This window comes from Vulpes lagopus, chromosome 1, assembly GCF_018345385.1.
Source record: "Vulpes lagopus strain Blue_001 chromosome 1, ASM1834538v1, whole genome shotgun sequence".
Lineage (NCBI taxonomy): Eukaryota > Metazoa > Chordata > Mammalia > Carnivora > Canidae > Vulpes > Vulpes lagopus.
The window spans coordinates 177570653-177592533 of record NC_054824.1 but is presented as its reverse complement, the minus strand read 5'-3'; the positions used below and the strand labels follow the sequence as shown (position 1 = coordinate 177592533).

At 40.2% G+C, this 21881-nt stretch overlaps 1 protein-coding gene across 1 annotated transcript in view; it reads left to right on the top strand.

Annotated features, from left to right (window-relative positions):
* Positions 1 to 527: 527 nt before the first annotated feature.
* SYT14 (synaptotagmin 14) overlaps positions 528 to 21881 on the top strand; it is a 201054-nt gene continuing 179700 nt past the window's right edge. The window contains exons 1-2 of the mRNA XM_041767006.1: positions 528 to 601; positions 15207 to 15254. Coding sequence (XP_041622940.1) covers positions 589 to 601; positions 15207 to 15254 — 61 coding nt within the window. The 5' untranslated portion in view covers positions 528 to 588. The remainder of the gene's footprint in view (positions 602 to 15206; positions 15255 to 21881) is intronic.

Genomic DNA, 21881 nt, shown 5'->3' with positions numbered 1-21881 from the left:
GACAGAGAGCTAGGGACAGGAAGCCGCTGTCCTTAGGACGCCTTTCTCCTGTTTGCCTTTTGCCAACTAGCTGGCCCCGGAGCAGGGGTCTGAGGCGGGTGCTGGACTGATTCAGGCAAAACCAGCGCCAGAGAGGCTGGGACGCGGAGCCCGGGCTGCAGCCTTCCAGGGGAGACCTGTCCGTGGTCCTGAAGCGCATCCCCGGCCCGGAGGGGGGGGCGGGGCCGCCTCTGCCCACCTGGGGCGCGGGGCCGGGGCTCCCGGGCTGGGCACCTGTTTCGAATCCGGACGCGAGGCGCCGTGGGGGTGGGGGTGGGGGCGGGGGTGGGGGTGGGGGTGGGGGTGGGGGCGGGGGCGGGGCGGCGTCACGTGCTGGCGGCCCGGGAAGGTTCCACCGCTCCGGCGGCCGCAGTCGGGCGCTCGCGGGGGGTGGGGGGCTCCTCCGCCCCGCCCCGGCCCGCCCCGCCCGCCCCGCCCCGCCCGCGGCTCCCCTGCGGGGCCGGCCCCGCCCCTCTGGCTGGCGGCCTCGCCGCGTCCTCCGCCCGCCGCCCCCGCCATCCAGTTGGTGCGGTCCAGGGCGAGCACATCATGGCGATTGAAGGTAAGTGGAGGCCGGCCGCGGCGCGGGAGGAGGGGCAGCGCGGGGCGCGGGGCTCCGAGGCGCCCGGAGGCCGCGGCGGGGCCGGGGGGGCGGGGGGGGCGGGGGGGGCGGGGGTCCCGCCCGCGCCTCGGGCCCGAAGGTCGCTCGCTCCGGCCCTGGCGGTCCCGGCGGCCTCGGCCCGCGGCCCGGCGCGGGGAGGAGCCGGTGCACGGGCAGGTGCGGCGCCCGCGGCGCGGGGGGGCTCGGGTGCGGGCCTGCGGAGGGGCCCGGGAGCGGCCGGGCAGCCCCGGGCACCCCCTCCCCGCGCCCCCCCGCGCCCCCGCCCGCGGGCCCCGCCTTGCCGCGCACCGAGTCCAGCATCGCCCGCTCCCGCTCCCGCTCCCGCTCGCGACCCTCCTTGGTCCCTTCTCCGGAGCCCTCGCTGCGGGGCACGCTCCGTCCGCCCCTCCCCTTCCTGTGGTGCTGTAGGGCGGCCGGGAGATCTGGCAGGAGGTTAATTTCTCAGTTTCCTCAAGCGTTATCCCTCCCCCCCCACCCCCACCCCCAGCCCCAGCCCCAGCCCCAGCCCTCAAAACTGCTCCCCCCGCCCCCCCAACTAAGAGAAGTACATACACCCTGAATAACACGCGCACGCTCGTAGCACCCTGCAGGTAGGGCCGCTCCGCCGGGTGGTACAGTGTCAGCAGCTCTCAGCATCTTCAAAAAGTACCTTGGTCGTTGTTACCTAGCCACATGAGGTGCTTGGCATCGGGGTGCATCTTTCTCTTGTTGCAGAAACATACTATCAGTCCACTGAGTGTTACAGTGTCAACAACACTCAACATTTTCAAAAAAGTAGCTCGGTTATTTGTTACCAAGCCGGATGAGCTGGTTGGCATCAGGGTGTATTTTCCTCTTGTTGCAGAAACATACTATCAGTCCACTGAGTGATACAGTGTCAACGACACTCAACATCTTCAAAAAGTACCTTGGTCGTTGTTACCTAGCCACGTGAGGTGCTTGGCATCGGGGTGTATCTTTCTCTTGTTCCAGAAACATACTATTGCTACACTGAGTGTTACAGTGTCAACAACACTCAACATTTTCAGAAAGTAGCTCGGTTATTTGTTACCAAGCCGGATGAGGTGGTTGGCCTCAGGGTGTATTTTCCTCTTGTTGCAGAAACATACTACCAGTCCACTGAGTGATACAGTGTCAACAACACTCAACATCTTCAAAAAGTACCTTGGTTGTTGTTACCTAGCTACATGAGGTGCTTGGCATCGGGGTGTATCTTTCTCTTGTTCCAGAAACATACTATTGCTACACTGAGTGTTACAGTGTCAACAACACTCAACATTTTCAAAAAGTAGCTCGGTTATTTGTTACCAAGCCGGATGAGGTGGTTGGCCTCAGGGTGTATTTTCCTCTTGTTGCAGAAACATACTATCAGTCCACTGAGTGTTACAGTGTCAACAACACTCAACATTTTCAAAAAAGTAGCTCCGTTATCTGTTACCTAGCCGGATGAGGTGCTGGGCATCAGGGTTGTATTTTTCTCTCGTTCCAAGAACATACTATGTGGAAGGAAGCGTCTATGTTTTTGCTTTGTTGTTAGGGAGGATACTGTAGACATTAACATCACACGTCTAGGATATTTATGTGAGAGCCTGCAGCGTCTTCCAGCTCCTGTCTCACTTTTAGCTTAACTCAGACAGTGAAAGTAGTCTGTAAAATTTACCTGTGTGGGCGCACGCGTGGATGGATTCACATCATCTGTACAGATGTTCATGGTACCTTTAGCTATATCATTATTAGCTTAATAATCCTTCCTTCCAAGTAAAACTTTTTGGAAGATTTCCTATCTTGGTGACTGGCTAGTCACTGGTAGCCTACCCTTCTGGAGGTTCCTTTTTGTCAGGTCCTGTGGTCTCCAAAATAACTTTAGCTGAGTGTGTATTTTTATTTTAAGAGACTGATTACCTGTTACATACAAGACACACATTCAGACACATTTCAGATCACTTCTTTAGCTAAAATGATGGGAAAGCACTGGAAGCAAGACCTGCTTCTAACTTTTGATAGTCCTGTTACCCAGAGTGGTACTTTCAAACTCTTCTCCTTACTGTATTTTTAACGAGAAGTTAAAAATCCAGAAACCAAATCCACTGGTTAATGTTTTTTTTACCTTATTTCTACAACCAGTCTGCGGTAGTATTTCTTAATGATGTGATAAAGCTAAAAAGTTTATGCAGAAGGTGAGGAAAAATTATCCAGATAGCATCTGGATCTGACCATATAACTTTTAATTTCTTGGAGTATTTTGCAGTTTTTTTTTTTCTCTTTTTCTCAGTCCTCTCCTCCCCTCCCACTCTACCCCCCCCCCCCCCCGCAACCACCCGAAGTTCAATGTGATCCATTCCTTTTTTTTTTAATGTCAACTGCTGGCTCTTTGCACTTTATGTTTAAAGAACAAGATTTTTGAAATTCTCATATTCTCTAGATTCTTCTGTGTTTCACATATTCACATCAGTTTTTTAATACGTAAGCATTCATTGAAGTTTTCATAATATAAAGATTAGGAATTATATGTTTTCTAGTTTGGTAAGGAGAATAAAGTTAATTTTAGCATTTCAAATAAAAATGTTGGGTCAGGTTAGTCTAACTGTGCTGTTGATCACATACCAGAGCCCATTCTATATACATACCATTCCCTTGCTGTTTGTTATGAAGCAAAATGAGCTCTTGATGAGGACTTTGTACTGGGGACACCTTAGAATTTTAGGGGTTCAGGGGGGCATCTCATTCAGCCTTCTTCCCAGTGAAGTGGCTCTTAAAGCATTCATTCCTTTCATTCACCTGTTAGTTCTGAAGATATTGAGCGCTAGCTGTACTCCGTGTTCTGTGCAGATTCTGTGGGGCCATAAAGATGAGTAGGACCACACTCCTTCCCTCAAAGCGCCCATGCAATTATGAGAGCACATGAAATTAGCCATGCAATTATTATATAGTGTGAACAACAAAAGATGAATCATCTTTTGTATAGAAATGTTCAATGGCAACATGAGTTCACTCATGTGCCAGTGAACACTGAACAGTGTCTGCCAAGTGGAACTATTATTCTTACAGTTCACGAGATCTTTCAATCTGACCAAAAACCTGCCATTCAGTAACTTGTCTATCTACTTATCCTAGGTCTGCCTTCTGGAGCGATAAATTAAAAGTGCACTATTCCCTGTGTTTATGACATCCCTTCTACCGTCTGAAGACAGCTTTTGAGCATTTTCATTTATAGACAAAATATCCAGTTCTTCCTCCGGATGGTGTACAGTTGTATGTTCTAAAGTTTGAAATATGGCAGTGAGCCATTCCATTCCAGATGTATTATTGAGTAGCAAACATTTAAAACTGTTCTATCATTTCTTGTCTTGTGCACAATCCTATCAATGTAGCTTAATATTAGAATGGCCTTTTTGGAACTACATATTGGCTTAAGATGAGGTTAAAATCAACAAAACCATAGAGTCTCTTCCCCCTGAACTACATTCAAATTAGATGTCTTCAGTCCCCTGAATAGCAAACCAATGTTTTGAATCAAAGCACAGATGATTTTTATGTGTTAAGCATATTCTTATTAGCTGTGGCCCAACATTTTAGCCCCTGAGTTTAGATTTTTAAGTATTAAGGGTTAATTTTATTTCCTCCTCTGTGTAAAACCCATATTTTACATACTAAGTAATTATTCACTTCCTCCTTTTATCAGATAACTACTAATCAGGACTTCAAACAGATATAAGATGGTGATGTTCCTGCACTGATCTAATATAATTCCAGTCAGAGGTGAAGAAGTTAGCTCTATCTTGGGTTAAGGTACAATTCTGAAAAAGTATTTTGAAATATTGAGTAGTTTACAGAGCCTTTTTGTTACCCTAGAGGTCTGGTGATAACTGGGTTGGGAATCATTGCTCTGCCCTCGCCTCTCAAGACCTGTAGTTGTCATCTAGGGTATTCACTTTTGTAATGTTAGCCTGGGTCAGTCTGACATTGTTAGCCATTTCCTGTTATTTTTTGAAATTTTCTCCTTCTCCCTTGATCACTTACTTCTCAGTCATCTTTTCATCTCCTTTGCCTAATGTTCTTTGTGTTTCCTTTCTTAACTCTGTTCTCATCCTCTTTACATGCTGCTATATAATTGCACACATTGGTAATTTTATAGTCACTTATTTATAATTTGTCTTCCCTGTCAATTTCTAGACAGTAATGTCTTGTTTATTTTGTACTTCTTAAATTTTGCGAAGTTTCTAAATATAGTATTTACTCAACAAATGTTTTTCTTGAATTGTTATAGTGGAATTCTATATATTATCTACGTTGATTGCATCTGTTGCCTGGATGTGTTTGACCAAAAATCTGACATTCGGTAGCTTCTATCAATCTACTCACCCTAGTTCTGCTTTCTGGAGCAGTAAATTAAAAATGCACTATTTTTTAAAAAAAGATTTACTTATTATTTTAGAGAGAGAGAGAGCACATGTGCTGAGTAGGGGCAGAGGGGAAGAGAGAGAATCTGAAATAGATTCCTCACCTAGCGCAGAGTCCAGCTCGGGGCTTGGTCTCACAATTCTGAGATCATGACCTGAGCCAAAATCAAGAGAGTTGGTTGCTCAACTGAGCCTCCCAGGTGCCCCTAAAAGTGCAATATTAACACTTACAATGAGAACCAAGTGTTGAATGGAAGTGTTGAATCACTATATAGTATCCCTGAAATTAATACTACACTGTATGTTAACCAACTGAAATTTATATAAAAACTTTTAAAAAGTACACTACTAATAAAATTATGCAGAGTTTTCCTAATTTTTGTTTTCAGGTAGTAGCTAGATATCTTGAATGTTCCACAGCAATCCAAAACCTTCTATATGTCCCAAACTAAAGTTGTCATCGCAGCCACCAAATCCAGTCTCTGTACTCCCTACTGCATGCAAATTTACCATCTGAGTGGTATTTTTACATAACCAGATATCGGAGCCTGAAATCTGGAAATCAGTCCTGTCTTAAACTCACCCTCCCCTACCCACATCTTGTTGATCATCCGTCTGCATCTCAGTTTATGATGCTCTGTGCTTACACTTCAGTTTATTCCCTCTCATTAAGAGCCTTGTATTACTTTCCTAAGCTAGTGTTGTGTTGTTGTTAGCACTAGTTTTAGGGTTCCTTCCAATTCATTTCCTGAAGTATTGCTGGTTACCCTCGTAAAACGCAAAGCTAAAATATAAAGCCTCAGGATAGCGATCTTTAATGATCTGACCTACGCTCCTTCATTCAGTCCACATTTTTCTGACTTTTCCATAAGAATATCAGGACACTCCACAAAAACTTGTTTGCCCAAGTGAAAATATTCACCTCTGTTGTTAATGTGCTGTGTGTTTACTTAACCTCTCTGGGTAGCATTTTTTAAAGTTGTAAAAGAAGACTACATTAGAAGAAATCTGTGTTTGTGTGGATATGTGTGTATACATACCTATGCTCTTTATTCATAAGGCACTTTGTCATTTACCACACATTTCCAGATACATATTTTTTAAATAATCAGTACAATTCTGAGGTGCTCTTAAAGACTTGTGGTGACTCTAAGATTTCCATGGCAGGATTTGGACTTTTGAAATATTGAATTAAAAAATCTCATACAAACATGTTACAGGACAAGTCTGGAGGGAGAGCATCACATCCTTCCTGCATTCCATGTTTCTGTTAGAGATCATTAGATTGTAATTGGGCAGCAATATAATGAGAAAGGCCTGTCTGTCCACTTTCTGTGGCAGAGTGGGGCAATTTATTGAATAGATTTTTTGGGGGGGGGGGTTTACAGTTTAGTCAGTGATATTCCTAAAAGGGATATTTTGACTTTAAGCAGGCATAACATTTCTAATATTTTGCTGAGAGTTAGGATCCATTGAGATACACAGTATTTTATTCTGAGACCTGTCTCTAAGTACTCTGGAGTACCTGACTATCTGTTTAAGGATCCTCTCCTCATTCACTAAACAAAATTAGGAAAAAGGAGGGAAGGGGATCCCTGGGTGGCTCAGCGGTTTCACGCCTGCCTTTGGCCCAGGGCGCGATCCTGGAGTCCTGGGATCGAGTCCTGCGTCGGGGTCCCGGCATGGAACCTGCTTCTCCCTCTGCCTGTGTCTCTGCTTCTCTCTCTCTCTCTCTCTCTGTGTCTATCATAAATAAATAAAAAATAAATCTTTTTTAAAAAAGGAAAAAGGATGGAATAGAGAGATAGTTGTATGAAGAAATATTTCATGTTTTGTGGTTTTGGGTAATATTAGAACGCAACAGTGTGTGCCAGGGAAGAAAGCAGGAGAAACGCATATTGGCTTGTTTATTTGTTGAGTAATACTGTTTGCATCATTGCTTACTTTAAAGTGATTATAATGTTTGTCCATAGCATATGTGTAGTAGCATAGTTGACTGTCTTCATGGATTTGGTTTCCATCTAGCTGACTTCATTCTTTTTTCCACTCCCAAATCCTACCTAGTTTACACCTAACGCGAAAGTAGTGCCTATACAGGGAGAACGTTGGATTGAACAAACCGCTATCAGTGAAACACTCTAAACTTTTGAGTAAAATAATCATGCGCATATTTGGTATGCAAATGTAAAATCTTAATTGAAACCTAATAAATTGGAACTCTTGATATACCTTTTTTTTTGTTTTGTTTTGTTTTTGATATACCTTTTTTAAGAAGGAGGAAATAGGAAGCACCTGGGTGGCTAAGCAGTTGAACATCTGCCTTTGGCTCAGGGTGTGATCCTGGGGTCCCGGGATCGAGTCCCGCATGGGGCTCCCTGCATGGAGCCTGCTTCTCCTTCTGCCTGTGTCTCTGCCTCTCTCTCTCTCTCTGTGTCTCCCATGAATAAATAAATCTTAAAAAAAAAAAAAAAAAGGAGCCAAAGCTTTAGAGCTACATCTTCCTTTCTCTGTTTTCCTCTTTCTCTCTCTGTTCCTTATCATTAAAAAAAAAAAAAAAAAGGAGGAAATAGTGATAATACAGCAAACTATCATCAGGAATTTATTTAACAGACTTCTAGGATTCATATGTGCACTCAAAAGAGTTTCTTTCACATTTTAGGACCATATTAGAATTGATATTCACAGTAATATTCTGCATCCTCAGGAGAGAGAGGATTTTAATGAAAAATTGTCTTCAGTATTCTGAACTTACTAATGTAATAATGCATATTAATAGCTTTAACAAATGATCTGGTACAGTAGTCAAAACAAAAGATGTTCTCATTTAACTACAAAATTAAGTAGAATACTTTTTTATGAGCATACGTTTATTCAGAGTTTTATGGTATGATCTTAATGAGCTTCTAAAAGGTCCAAAACATAATTAACTCAAAAACTGAATTAAAAGTTGCTCAGAAGTAGGAAAAATGGTGTATGTTCATGAATAATAAGTTTATTTTTAAGATAAAATTTGCACCTCTTGGAAAAAAATTATTGAATAAATTCATAGGAATTTATACTGATCAAAAGATAAGACTGTATTTAGCTCATGGTTTGCAAATTACAAAGTACGCTAAGGTATTTTTATGAATAGAGGTATAGTTGGTTATTCTGCATGATGCTGGGGTGGCGGCAAGTATGTCTCAGAATTCAGGCTATTATATAGGAATATGATATATTAAATGACTTCGTAAAGGTAATTCTAGAGAGGACTTATTCAGATTATTTTAACTCTAGTAATTGCACAGCAACAACAAAAAAGTAGAGGAATTCCAATTTGGAAGGATAACTCCCACAGGACTAGAGGCCTAAAAGTTGTTTTTTGGGGTTTTCTGTTTGTTTTTTTAAGAAAAATTCTTTTTTTTTTTTAAGATCTTATTTCTTTATTCATGAGAGAGAAACAGAGAGAGGCAGAGACACAGGCAGAGGGAGAAGCAGGCTCCACGCAGGGAGCCCAATGTGGGATTCGATCCCAGGACCCCGGGATCACGCCCTGGGCCGAAGGCAGACACTCAACCGCTGAGCCACCCAGGCGTCCCTCTAAGAAAATTTTAAAAAGGGGCCCCTGGGTACCCAGTTGGTTAAGCACCTGCCTTCGGCTCAGGTCGTGGTCCCCCAGTCCTGGGATCGAGGCCTGTGGTGGCTTTCTGCTCGATGGGGAGCCTGCTTCTCCCTTTCCTTCTGCCCTTTCCCCCTGCTCATGCTCTCGCTTTCTTAAATAAATAAGTAAATAAATAGATCTTTAAAAGAAAGAAAAATTCTAAAAAGAGGACAAAAGAAGTATGAGAAGATTAACATTTATTTGGAAATGTTTACACAGGAGGAGAGTGTTTGAAATTAACTGATAACTAATGCTGTAGAAGAGAGGAAAACAGTCTTTCCTGTCTTCAGGCTTAAATCTAAGTTTTCTTTGAATTTCATATTCTTCTTGTAAGGAGATGCTCACGATGGACCAGGCATCATCTCTCCATTATCTCAGTCATGGAGAGCAAATGCATGGCAACCCTTCTCCTTCTTTTGACTATAGCAGACATCTGTTTTGTTAAAGTATCTTTTTAACATCTTTTCCTGCCAAATGTGGACTTGCTTTCAGAATCCTTCTCAACATTGCCCTCCACCCCCATTCCAGCAGCTACTTTTAATCCCCCAGAATTGGTATACAGAATGAAAGCTATTTTCCATCTTGGGATAACTATTATTACTATTTTACAAGTGAATTTAGTTATTTTAATTTTTTCTTAACAAGCACAAAGTTCATAAAGACAGTACTAAGTGAGACTGTCTTTCAAATTGAAGCCTGGAGGTGCCTGGGTGGCTAGTTGGTTAAGCATCTGACTTCGGTGCAGGTCATAATCTCAGGGTCCTGCTTAGTGGGGAGTCTGCTTGGCCCTGTCCTGCTACCCCTCACCCATTGATGCTCTCTCTGTCTCTCTCAAATAAATAAAATCTTTAAAAAAAAATTAGAGGCTCGCTCAATTCAGACCCCATGATCTTTCTATAACATGCTGCTTTCAGTTAGTTACTAAAATTGGGATCATTCCTTGAATGACTTAATTAGGGTCAAAACTGAAAGGTACCTGGAGATTAGTGACTATGGTCTAAATGGGCTAAACTGGTTGGTTGGGGGGGGGGGGAATTGGCAACATTAATAGGAAATATTTAATGTTTCACGCTTGTTATGTATAGTATAGGTGTCTGCTTAAGAATTAGCTGTAACAGAATTTATCGGTATAAAAGACACAGTTTCATTTTTGACTATTTTAGGGCACCTGGGTGGCTTAGTTCGGTTAAGTGTCTGCCATTGACTTGGGGCATGAGCCCAGGGTTCTGGGGTTGAGCCCCATGTTGGGCTCCCTGCTCAGCCTGGAGTAGGCTCATCCCTCTCCCACTACCACACGACCCCTCCCTCTGGCTCGTGCTCTGTCTCATGCTCTCTCTCTCTCAAATAAAAAAATTTTTTTTAAAGATTTATTTAGTTATTCATGAGAGACACACACAGAGAGAGAGAGGCAGAGACACAGGCAGAGGGAGAAACGGGGAGCATGACTCAATCCAGGGACTCAATCCTGGGTCTCCAGGATCACTCCCTGGGCCCAAGGCAGGTGCTCAACCACTGAGCCACCCAGGCATCTTTCAAATAAAATCTTACAATTTTTTTTTTTTTTTACTACTTTCATGCATATGTTTTGCTGATAGACCTTTAGATAGGTAGAATTTAAGTTTTTTTTTTAATTAATTAATTTTTTTTAGAGAGAGTGCAGGAGTGGGAAAGGGAGGGGAGAGAGACAGACAGACGGAGGGAATCAGAGTCCTCATGGAGCAAGGAGCCTGAAGTAGGGCTCGCTCCCACAGGCCTGAGATCATGACCTGATCTGAAACCGAGAGTCAGACACTTAACCCACTGAGCCACCCGAGCGCCCCACATTTAAGGTATTCCTAAAGTAGCCTTGTGATGTTTGAGAAGAAATGAATAGAGCCTGTGAAGTATGGTGACTTAGTTTATTAGTAAAAATTAACATGGTGGAAAAAACAAAGTCAGTTTTAAAAAGGACTCCTAGATCCGTTTCAAATGAAGTAAATCTTTAGGTTTAATTCCATTTTTTGCATTCCCATTTTTTGATGGGAATGTAATATCACTGTGTGTTTTTCTTCTGTAGGCATCTGGAAAAGTACATACTTTATAAATCTCTACCACCCCCACGGCCCCTGCTTAAAAAGAAATTCCCATTTCCCAGGCACCCTCTCAGTCACGTGCATCCATACACAAGTCCACACATGCACACATTCATAGCATGTCTGTGTGTGCCCACACACATCTATTTCCTCTTACAGCATGTACTTAAGCCAATTGTAGAGGATCCTGCCAGTTTACATTATGCTCCTACATGGGTTTGCCTGAGGGAAAAGATGGTAACTTCGACTAAGCTTGTCATTTTCTATCTATTTTTCATTTCCATGTTGCTGAGATGATTATTTCAAATGCAATGCTGGTATTATCTCTAAGAATAGTTTTGAGAAATTGACTTTTATTTAAATTACCGTAGATTAGAAAACAGTTTCATAATTTTTTTTTGTAAAAATGAAGAAAAGTCCATTTTTTAAAAGACAAGTTCATTTTAAAATTTCTTACTATATTAACTCTGGTGTCCTAATTATTTTTTTCTGGCAATAAACTAGTGACCCTGGGCAACTTAATGTTTGGTGCCTCAGTTTGCTTATCTGTAAGGAGCTAGAAAAGTTTATTTCTGACCTCTGGTGGCTTTTTATATTCCACCATTCTCTTGGTCTCCAAGTCTTCGTTATTGTTATGTCTTTGAAGTAAATTTGATGTGTGAAAAATTGTATTTGTATAAGAGTTTCTTTGGGGGAGGATTAATCGTCTTAGAGGAAGACTTAGCTCTTTCCAAAGAGATTGACTAATTTATTACTTTAAATAATCATTCCCCCAAATTGATTCAGCCACTGTGGAAAACAGTATGGTGGTTTCCTAAAAAATTAAAGATAGAATTACCATAAGATCCAAAAATCCCACAGCTGGGCATATACCTAAAGGAAATGAAAGGAAAATATGGAAGAGGTATCTGTGCTTCCATGTTTATTGCAGCCTTATTCACAAGAGCCAAGATACGGAAACAAGATAAGTGTCCATCAGTGGATGAGTGGATAAAAAGGTGGTATATGTGTATACAATGAAACGTTATTCAGCCATAAAAAGAAGGAAGCCCTGGCCAGTTGTGACAACATGGATGGACCTTAAAGTCATTATGTTAAGTGAAATAAGTCAGATGCACATGACAAATAGCATATGTTGTCACTTAAATGTGGAATCTAAAAAGGCTGAACTTGTGAAAGCACAGAGTGGAATGGTGATTACCAGGGTCTGGGAGATATGAGGGAATTGGGGAGATGTTGTTAAAGGGTAAAATCTTGCAACCAGTAGATAAATGCAATATAATGCACAGTATAGAGGTTATAGACAGCAATACTGTGTTATAAACTTGAAAGTTGCTAAGAGACTGGATCTTAATTGTGACTACCCCAGACAGGAAATGATAATTATGGGATGTGATAGAGGTGTTAGCTAATGCTATGGTGATAATCATGTCCTGATACATAAATGTGTCAAATCAACATGTCATACACTTTAAACTTATGCAGTGTTATATGTCAATTATGGCTCAATAAAAATAATAATTATTCTATGTATTCGATATGCATTTTTGTTATACATGTGCATCAAATCATCTCACTGTGCACTTTAAATACCTTAGACTTTTATTTGTTCAACTTTACCTGAATAAAGCTAAAATAAAGAAGATCATCCTCTTGTGCATTATACTCTTAAAATCAGTAAACTATTTTTTGAATTGCCACCATATCTCAGTCAAGAAATGCTTGCAGTGACTTATCTTTTGCTTGCAATTTGATTCATTTGGAAACTTCAGATTTATTTTTAGGGATTTTAAAACAAGGCATGAAGTTCATACAAAGTTCACTGTGTCTCTGATTGAAAAAGTATTTAAGCCTTTTGACTCCCAAACACAATACATTAAAACGTATACAGTTAACATACAGAATGCATATTTTTTTTCCTTAACACTCTTACTGGTCTCTGAAAGGATCGGGGACAAAAGGAATATTGATTTCAGTGTCCAATAATATAATAAATTTTATTTAACTTTCTGTATTTCTTTTGTACTTTTAGTAGGAAGATTTTTTTCCTCCTGAATTTTACTTTATTGCCGGGCATTTATTTATCCTTAATATTCCTTTTCATTTCAGTAATAATAGTGATTGTTACATGTACATTATTGAAATCTCACTTAGTTAGAATTTTTGGAACAAATAACCAGGAAGAGTAGAGCACAGTCTTGCTTTTTTGAGTTACATGGTTTTTGTGCATACTTTGACAAATTTGACAATTATCAATTGACTCTAATCTAAAAAAAAAGTAATTATTTGACTTAGCTTTAATCATCAGCTTTTATGAAATTCTTTCATTTGATATAGATAAATTGAACACTTTTAAAAGTGGGAGTTAGCTTTCATGGACATTTTGTAGAGAAAAGTCTTAGAATATAACAGTTTTTATTGTTATAATTAATACTAAGCCTGTATAAACTATGCACTTACATTTAAGATAAGATGTGTTTACCAAAACCTAACCAATTTACATTAAATATGGGGCAAAGTCTAGTTTTAATTACAGGCTTTAAAAAAGTACAGTCTTATTAACATGAATTAAGTACATAAAGCAAATTACATTATAAGTGTAATTTTCTGGAGAATAGGCCTTAATGACCATATAAGAAATATTTTTATGTAGCCTCTGAAAACATCAGTGATGGCATTAGTGTATGTTATGTTATTGTTAATTATATGATTCTTCCAAACCCCTTAAAAATAGTTTCTTCTGTAATTTGGTAAATTTTTTTCCTTCTAGTTTTTGTGTAGAGTCTTCTCAATATTAAAGCTATGTAGTATACAGTTGTAGCTCATTCTTGCCCTTCAGCAAGTGATCAGCGGTTGCCTATTGGTAATACTCCAGTTAGTAACATCTCATTGTTTTTACACTGAGGTTTGCTGAATAATAGTTGTTTTGTAATCATAGCTTTAAGGTAGGTATTTCTTCTTGCTAAGTGTATCTTCCTGATAACCAGTGATGAGTCAGTAGTGTTGATGATAATCACAAACCTGGCATTGTTACAACCAAGTTGAAATGTAGATCTAACCTACTTTAGCGACAGAAGTACTGTTTTATAGTTTTTTGGCTTCTTTCTCAGATGACCTATTTTTTTTTTTTTTTTTTGGTCGCTGTCATGGTTTTTACCTCTCATGTTACTGCTCTAAGATATTTCTTTTTTTTTATAGCTGTTATAAGAAATACACTTAAACTGTTCACAACTGTTCATAATCTTCTGTAATGAATTGATTAAATTATTTAATATTTCTATCATGCAAACTTTGAACATAATTCACAGCATAATTATAAGGTCATCGCATATATAGAATACTACAAAGCTTCATTTAGCTTACATTCATATAAAGCAGTGGTGGGAATCCCTGGGTGGCGCAGCAGTTTGGCGTCTTTGGCCCAGGGCGCAATCCTGGAGACCCCGGGATCGAATCCCACGTCAGGCTCCCGGTGCATGGAGCCTGCTTCTCCCTCTGTGTCTCTGCCTCTCTCTCTCTGTGTGACTATCATAAATAAATAAAAATTAAAAAAAAATAAAGCAGTGGTATTATGTTTCAGAGTAAAGGAAGTATCTATTTCTGTAGAGACTAATAATATTACTTTATTTTTTTGATATTTTATGATAGAGTAGTTTTTGTAATTTTAATCAAAGTAAGCTTTTGGCTAAATTTGTTTTTATCATCCAATCTATTTATAAATTTTGTCTTTTTTGCAGATGTGTAAGTGTGGGTAGCTGAAGAACAGGGAAAAGATAACATTTCATTTTATACCATATGAGTATATATGTGATAAAATATAAATAGTGCCTTTACAGGATTGACCCTTCCATAGCAACTGTATATATTAAACCTCAGATACAAAAGTGGCTTCTTTCTTACAGTGTTTCCTTCTAGATGATGTGAAGAGGTACTTAGGAAATGGTGATATGATATCTGCTCTTCCTCCCCACCCCCCATGATATCTTCTCTTGAGAAGATTGTCATTTAAAAATAACATGCTTGAGGGACGCCTGGGTGGCTCAGTGGTTGAGTGTCTGCCTTTAGCTCAGGGCGTGATTCTGGGGTCCTGGGATGGAGTCCCCCATCGGGCTTCCGACAGGGAGCCTGCTTCTCCCTCTGTTTGTATCTCTACCTCTCTCTGTGTGTGTCTCATGGATAAAAAAAAAAAAAATCTTAAAAAAATAAAAATAACATGCTTGAATGAAGCTTCTTCATTCCAAGACTTTCTAAGATCTTAGTTTATGGGTTCAGGAAAATTCTGGATATCAAGTTATCATATAGTTGAGTTTAAGGTTAGTTAGGAAACATTTTTTCCTGAGGGCGTTGGTAAAGGCTGATTTAAAACAGTTCTTTGTAATAGTCAAACTCACATTATTTCCTCTTTTTAACTTCTAACAAATTTTTTTTAACAGGTGGAGAAAGAACCTGTGGAGTACATGAACTTATCTGTATTAGAAAAGGTAAGTCAATGCTCTGCATGGATATTTAGATACAAAATGAACACTTCACAGTGTCTGTTAATTTTTAGTAAGATGGCAGATAATTTGGATTTAGAATAAAATTTAATAAATACTAATATTTTTTTATTTGTATTATAGACTTAAGCATCCATAAAGTGCATATTGTTTATTATGTGGTTATTGAGAGTTGTTACTTTATATTGAGTTTTGTTGGGCTGATAAAGCCTGGTTTCTAGCATATTGGTTATTAGACATGGTGAAGAGGCAAAGAATGGAGGGTTTGATTTTTGTTCCCTTTCAGAATCTGGAATCTGAGTGCATGCTGACCTCCCATTGACTTCTGTTCTATTACTGTACCCCATCAGAGAGATGTGAGGAGTTGGTTGAATTTCAAATCGGGATCATGTCCAAAGACCACAACATCCTTTGACACCAACAACTGTCTATGCTTCCTTAGAAGGAGCCACCTGACAACTGGGTGGTTCAACAAGGTGGCCCCAGGAAAGGTAATTCAGTTATTAGGTGGGAGGCAAGGAATCAGGTATTCTCTAGATTTGGAAGAATCAGGAGAACCTTGGGAATCCCCACATTCATGAGTAATGAGAAATCGGTGGAATGATGTGAAGAAAGGAGAAGAGACACCTGGGGAGATCAGGGGAGGAAATCCCTCATAAATTTAATACTCTTTTCTATTTTTAAACTTGAGATACTTTATTTTTCTTGCATCTCTCTTGAAAACTGATTTGGCCCTCCTGAGTCTGGCCAGAGAACAGACTTCTCTCCCTGATATTTCACCCTAAGGAGGTTTGAGGCGGTGTCAGTATTTGTGATACATGAGTCTGATTGGCACGCCAGGGAATTGTCAGCATATTTTCATAAGTCTTCAACAGATCTGAAAAGCCTCAGCTTCTTGAGAGTTGAAAAAAATTTCTGATCCTTCTTAGGTGAACTTATGTGACCATTATTACATGGTCATACTATAGTTGATGTGTCACTACCTGTGATTGCTGTACATTTAAAAACAATCTCCCTCCTTGATTAGAGGGTAGTTTATCCATATACCTTTCCTCTGATAAAACAAAGGAGAAAATTGAAGTCCATTCCCTGAAATCTCAAATTTTTGGTTATGATTTTCATGCTATAACCATTGTTGATTTGTACTTCTTGTCTAAAACAGGGAGAGAGGGGGCAAACGTATACATTGTTTTCTTCCTTTATGTAAAGATTTCTAAAACTTCTTCTATAATATATTAATCCAGAATTATTAAAAATGTTTTAAAGAATTTTACAGTTATTAGCTTGTCCCACCAAAACTTTTTAAAACACAGAAGTTATTTGGTGGGACAGCAGAAGACACTGTATGAATTACTTGGAATCAAAAGTTGTTAAAGCTGTGGTTAGGTGAAGTGGGAATCAAGACAAGAATAGAGATAGCTAGAAGGGAGGGACATAAATGTGCAGAGGATCTCTTGTGGCTACAATGGGACCATAAAGCTACAGTAAAGAAAATAGTATAGATAGGGATAGATGGTGATCTGAACATACCTTGTTATTATGGCTCTTCTTATTATTCTGTATTGCTGTCTTAATTCCTCTCCAGTAGTTCACAGATAATGCCTTGCCCACATTTCTATTAATCCAGCTTTTCCCCTTCCTTTCCACTTTTCTATAGAATTTTAAATCTGTGATTACAGTTTAAAAAAATTATCATACCGTAGCCATGTCACAGAAAGGTTTCCGAATCTGTGTATGCCCTCAGCATTCAGTATAGTGTCCTGTTCTAGTGGATGGATGTTCTAGACATATTTAAGCATTTCACAGCTAATGCTCAGAGCTAAAGCTTTTGCTTTTTAAGCTGAACTTCCACAGATTAGAGCATATGAAGGTTATATGAAGTCGAATAATCGTGATTATATCAGAGATTCTGGTAAAATAGCTTCTCCAGTGACACATCTGGCTTCTATTTTACTTGTTTGGCTGTTCCTTCTCTGTCTCCTTTGCTGGCTTCTCTTTGCCAGACCTTCACATACTGGAATGTATCAGTTTGGTCCTGGCCTCCTTCACTTTTCTTTTTCCTCTGTTTGATTTTATTTAGTTTTCTCTTAAATGCCACACAGATTTATAAATCCAGCTCTGAGCTGTCCTCGAGCTCCCTGCTCCTCTACCCTGTATTTACTTGATCTTTCTCTCTGTTCTCTGGATGTCCGTCAGAGCACCGATGTGGTTTGTCTACATGGCACGTCTTGATTTTCTCACAGGTGCCTGTACCTTCCTCAGTCTTCCCCATCTCTGCTAATAAAAAGCCCAGTCTATCCAGTTGCTTAAGTCCTAACTTAAGGTTAGCTGCTTTTTCACTCATTCTGTCTTTCCCATTTCATTTTTTAAAATATTTTATTTATTTATTCATGGGAAACACACACACACACACACACAGAGAGAGAGAGAGAGAGGCAGAGACACAGGCAGAGGGAGAAGCAGGCTCCCTCCAGGGAGCCCGACATGGGACTCGATCCTGGGACTCCAAGATCATGCCTTGGGCCAAAGGCAAACGCTCAACCAGTGAGCCACCCAGGCGTCCCCCAGTGATCTTTTAAAATACAAATCAGGTTTGCGTGTATTACATCTATATCAGGTCTTAAGCCTGTGTGCACTTCTGTGGATTCCTGTTCCACCTGGAATAAAATCAAAGAGCCTTACCCTGATCTACAAAGCCTTATGTAGTAGCATCAACCCAAAGTCCAAAACATCATCTAAATATCAACTCCTCATCTGAAATCATTTGTATCAGGTATGGCTAAAACTCTGGGTATGATGTGTCCTGGCTCCAAATTCCTTTCCTATGTGCAGATCTGTGAAACTAGCAAACACGTCACCTGTTCTCCAAATACAGCAATGGAAGAGGCCTAGGATAACAGTTACAGACATTTCCACCCCAAATGTGAGAAAATGCAAGGAGGAAAGGACTCATTGGTACTTAGCAATTTTGAAACTTGGAACTGGGAAAAAGCTTTAGGTTTCAAGGCCTGGGAATCATACTGTCTAGCTCTTGATCCGGAGGTCTGAAGCTCCACCTCCAGCTTTAAGACTCTATGCTTAGAGTCATCCTTCCTTTTTCTCAAAAGGTAGTGTATGTTTGCACCGATTTTTCTGCCTGTAGAATTTTGGTGGTCTATGGGTCTTTCTTTATTTCATCCTCTGAATCCTTTCGATTCAAGCTGACAGTGTTTATATATAATATTCTCAGAAAACTCGTGAGTATCCTCTGTGTGTCATCGGGATTCATTCCATTAGACAAGATCCTCCTCCACAGGTCTTTCCCGGATTATTCCATCTCTGTTTTTGGCTTTTGCTCAGATTGGGGTAGGGGAGAACCAAGAGTAGGATATCTAATTTCTTCAGAGAGCCCTCTGTGTCACTGAATATTTGTTCATCTTGAGGTACTGGCAAAGGGATGTCTAGCTATACCGTTGGCTCCAGAGTGTGTTTTCTTGATGTTGATTCTCTAATTTTAGCATAATTTACAATCTAGATAGGCCAAGGATTTTCCAAATCATGAAGACAGAGAGAACACAAACAGAGGGAGCAGCAAGCAGAGAAGCAGGCTCCCCAGGGAGCAGGGAGCCCAATGTGGGGCTTGATCCCAGGACTCTGGGATCACGATATGAGCTAAAGGTCATCCCTGAGCCACCCAGGTGTCCTGAAGTCCTGGTGCCTTTTTACTTAAAAGTTTTTCTCTCAGTTTATACATTTCCTCCCAAGGTTTACTATAAGCAGCACAAAGAAACCTGATCACCCTTTCAGCACATCACTTGGAAATTTTAGCTAAATATCCAAGTTCACTGTAATTTCCATTTAACTGTAGGACATAATTTAGCCAGGCCTCTGCCACTGGGTCACAAGGATCTTCTTTCTCTAGTTTCCAGTAATCTGCTCTTCCTTTCTTCCTGACTTCTCACCAGCAGCACCTTTAACATTTATGTTTCTACAGTGGTCCCTTTATGACTGTTTAGTTGGGTCTTCTAGATCTAAGACAGTATAGGGTTTTTTTTGTCCTACTTTGAGCCTTATTTTTTTCCTCAGTCCTCACTAGCAGAATCATTAACACCTATGTTTCCTTTTTTTTAATAATAAATTTATTTTTTATTGGTGTTCAATTTGCCAACATACAGAATAACACCCAGTGCTCATCCCGTCAAGTGCCCCCCTCAGTGCCCGTCACCCATCCACCCCCAACCCCCTGCCCTCCTCCCCTTCCACCACCCCTAGTTCATTTCCCAGAGTTAGGAGTCTTTATGTTCTGTCTCCCTTTCTGATGTTTCCACCCATTTCTTAACACCTGTGTTTCTACTAAAAGGCAATAAATATTCCTCAAGGCAATTTAGGCTTTTTCAAATGTCATGCTCCTCAAAATTCTTCAGACTTCTCCCCGTTACCTCATTTCAAAGCCACTTCTGTATGTTAGGTTATAGCAGCACCCCACTTCCAGGTACTAAAATCTGTATTTGTTACCTATGGCTGCTATAACAAATGACTGCAACTTTGGTGGCTTAAAACAACACAAGCTTATTCTTCTACAGTCCTGGGAACCAGAAGTCCAGAGTCAGTTTCGCTGGGCTAGGGCCCAGCTTTTCTGCCAGAGGCTGTTTCCTTATCTTTTCCATCTAGAGGCCACCTGCATCTGGTGATTTATGGTCCCTTTCTCCCATCTTCAAATCTATCACTCCACAAACTCTGCTTCTGATGTTTTATTTCTGTTTTCTCCTACTCATTCTGATTGCCTACCTCCCTCTTCTGAGGACTTTTGTGATTATATCAGGCCTAGCAGGATATCCACTCTAATCTTGCTATCTCAAGATCCTTAACACAACGAAGTATGCAAAGACCCTTTTGACATTTAGGATAATATTTACTGGTTTTAGGGGTTGGGACATAGATATCTTTCAGAGGCCATTACTCAGCCTGACACTTACATAATCTGAGCCCTGGTCACTTCATGCTTTTTGTTTTTTGTATACTGTCGCTTACCCACTGTGCTTCAGCTACACTGGTTTTAGTTTTCTTCATTAAATGTCCAGGCTTGTTTCCGACTAAAGATGTTATTACAGGCTATTTTCTCTGCCTGTAATTCCCCCCGCCCCACCCCACTAGCTCTTTGAACGATTGACTCCTCTAATCCTTTAGGTCTCATTCCAAGTGTTATTTTCTCAGTAACAGATTTTTTTTTACCATATCTAAAGTAGCCCTTTGTATTCTTTAATCTTAATTATATCATTCTATTCATTTAGTAACATCTATCTTAATTGGTACTTATCACTTGTATAGTTATTTACTGTTTTGCAAGGAACTCTATGTCCCTCCATCAAATATAAGCGCTTATCGTGTAGGAGCTTGGATTGATTTGTTCACTGCTATATTCCCAGTGCTGAGAATTACAATAGGACATATGGTAGGTACTTAATCAATGTTTGTGGAATTATTGAATGAGTGATTGAATTGGATTTAGCTGAATTGATCTTGAATAATTTTATTCGATGCTTACCAGTTAGTTAGGCATTTATTGAATACTCTCTCTATGTAGGTACAATTCTAAATGTAATGACAAAGATTTCTTTTTTCAAGAATGTTTTAAACTAGATAATTTAAAATTTTCTGCAGCAAAACACCTAAAAACAGTGGAGAAAATATTAGAGTGTAGGCCTTTAAATGCATTTTTAAGCCCTTAGAAAAGTTAGGGAACCATCAGAGTTAAAAAATATGGAGGCTCATCAGGGAAATACAAATCAAACTATGTTGAGATACCATCCCACCCCCAGTAGGATGGCTAAAAAAAGACAACCAGTATTGGCGAAGCTGTAGAGAAATTGGAACCTCACATGTTACTGGTGGAATTATAAAGTGCTGCAGCCACTTTGGAAGATAGTTTGGCACTTCCTCAGAAAGTTAAACATAGAGTTACCAGATGGCCCAGAAATTTTATTCCTAGGTATAACCAAGAGAATTGAAAACTTATGTTCACACAAAAGCCTGTATTGTAATAGTCATAGCATCATCGCTCATAATAACCGAAGTAAGAGAAACCTAAATGCCCATGAAGTGATGGATGAATAAACAGAAAGTGGTATATCCATATAATGGAGTATTATCCAGCAATTAAAAGGAGTGAGGTATTGATACATGCTCAATACAGATAAACCTTGAAAACATGCCAAGTGAAAGAAGGCAGACATAAAAGGCCACATATTATATGATTCTATTTATATGAAATGTCCAAAATAAGCAAATCCAGGGAGACAGGAAGTAGATCAGTGGTTTCCAGGGGCTGGAGGAAAGAGGGAATGGAGAGTGACTGCTGATGGGTACAGAGTTTCTTTTTGGGGTGATGAAAATGCTCTGAAATGAGACAGTGATAAGGTCGCACAGCTCTGTGAATGTACTGAAAACCAGTGAATTGTATACTTTATTTTTATTTTATTTTTATTTTTTTAAATTTATTAGAGACAGAGAGCGAGAGAGAGGCAGAGACACAGGCAGAGGGAGAAGCAGGCTCCATGCAGGGAGCCTGAAGTGGGACTCGATCCCGGGTCTCCAGGATCACGCCCTGGACTGAAGGCGGCGCTAAACCACTGA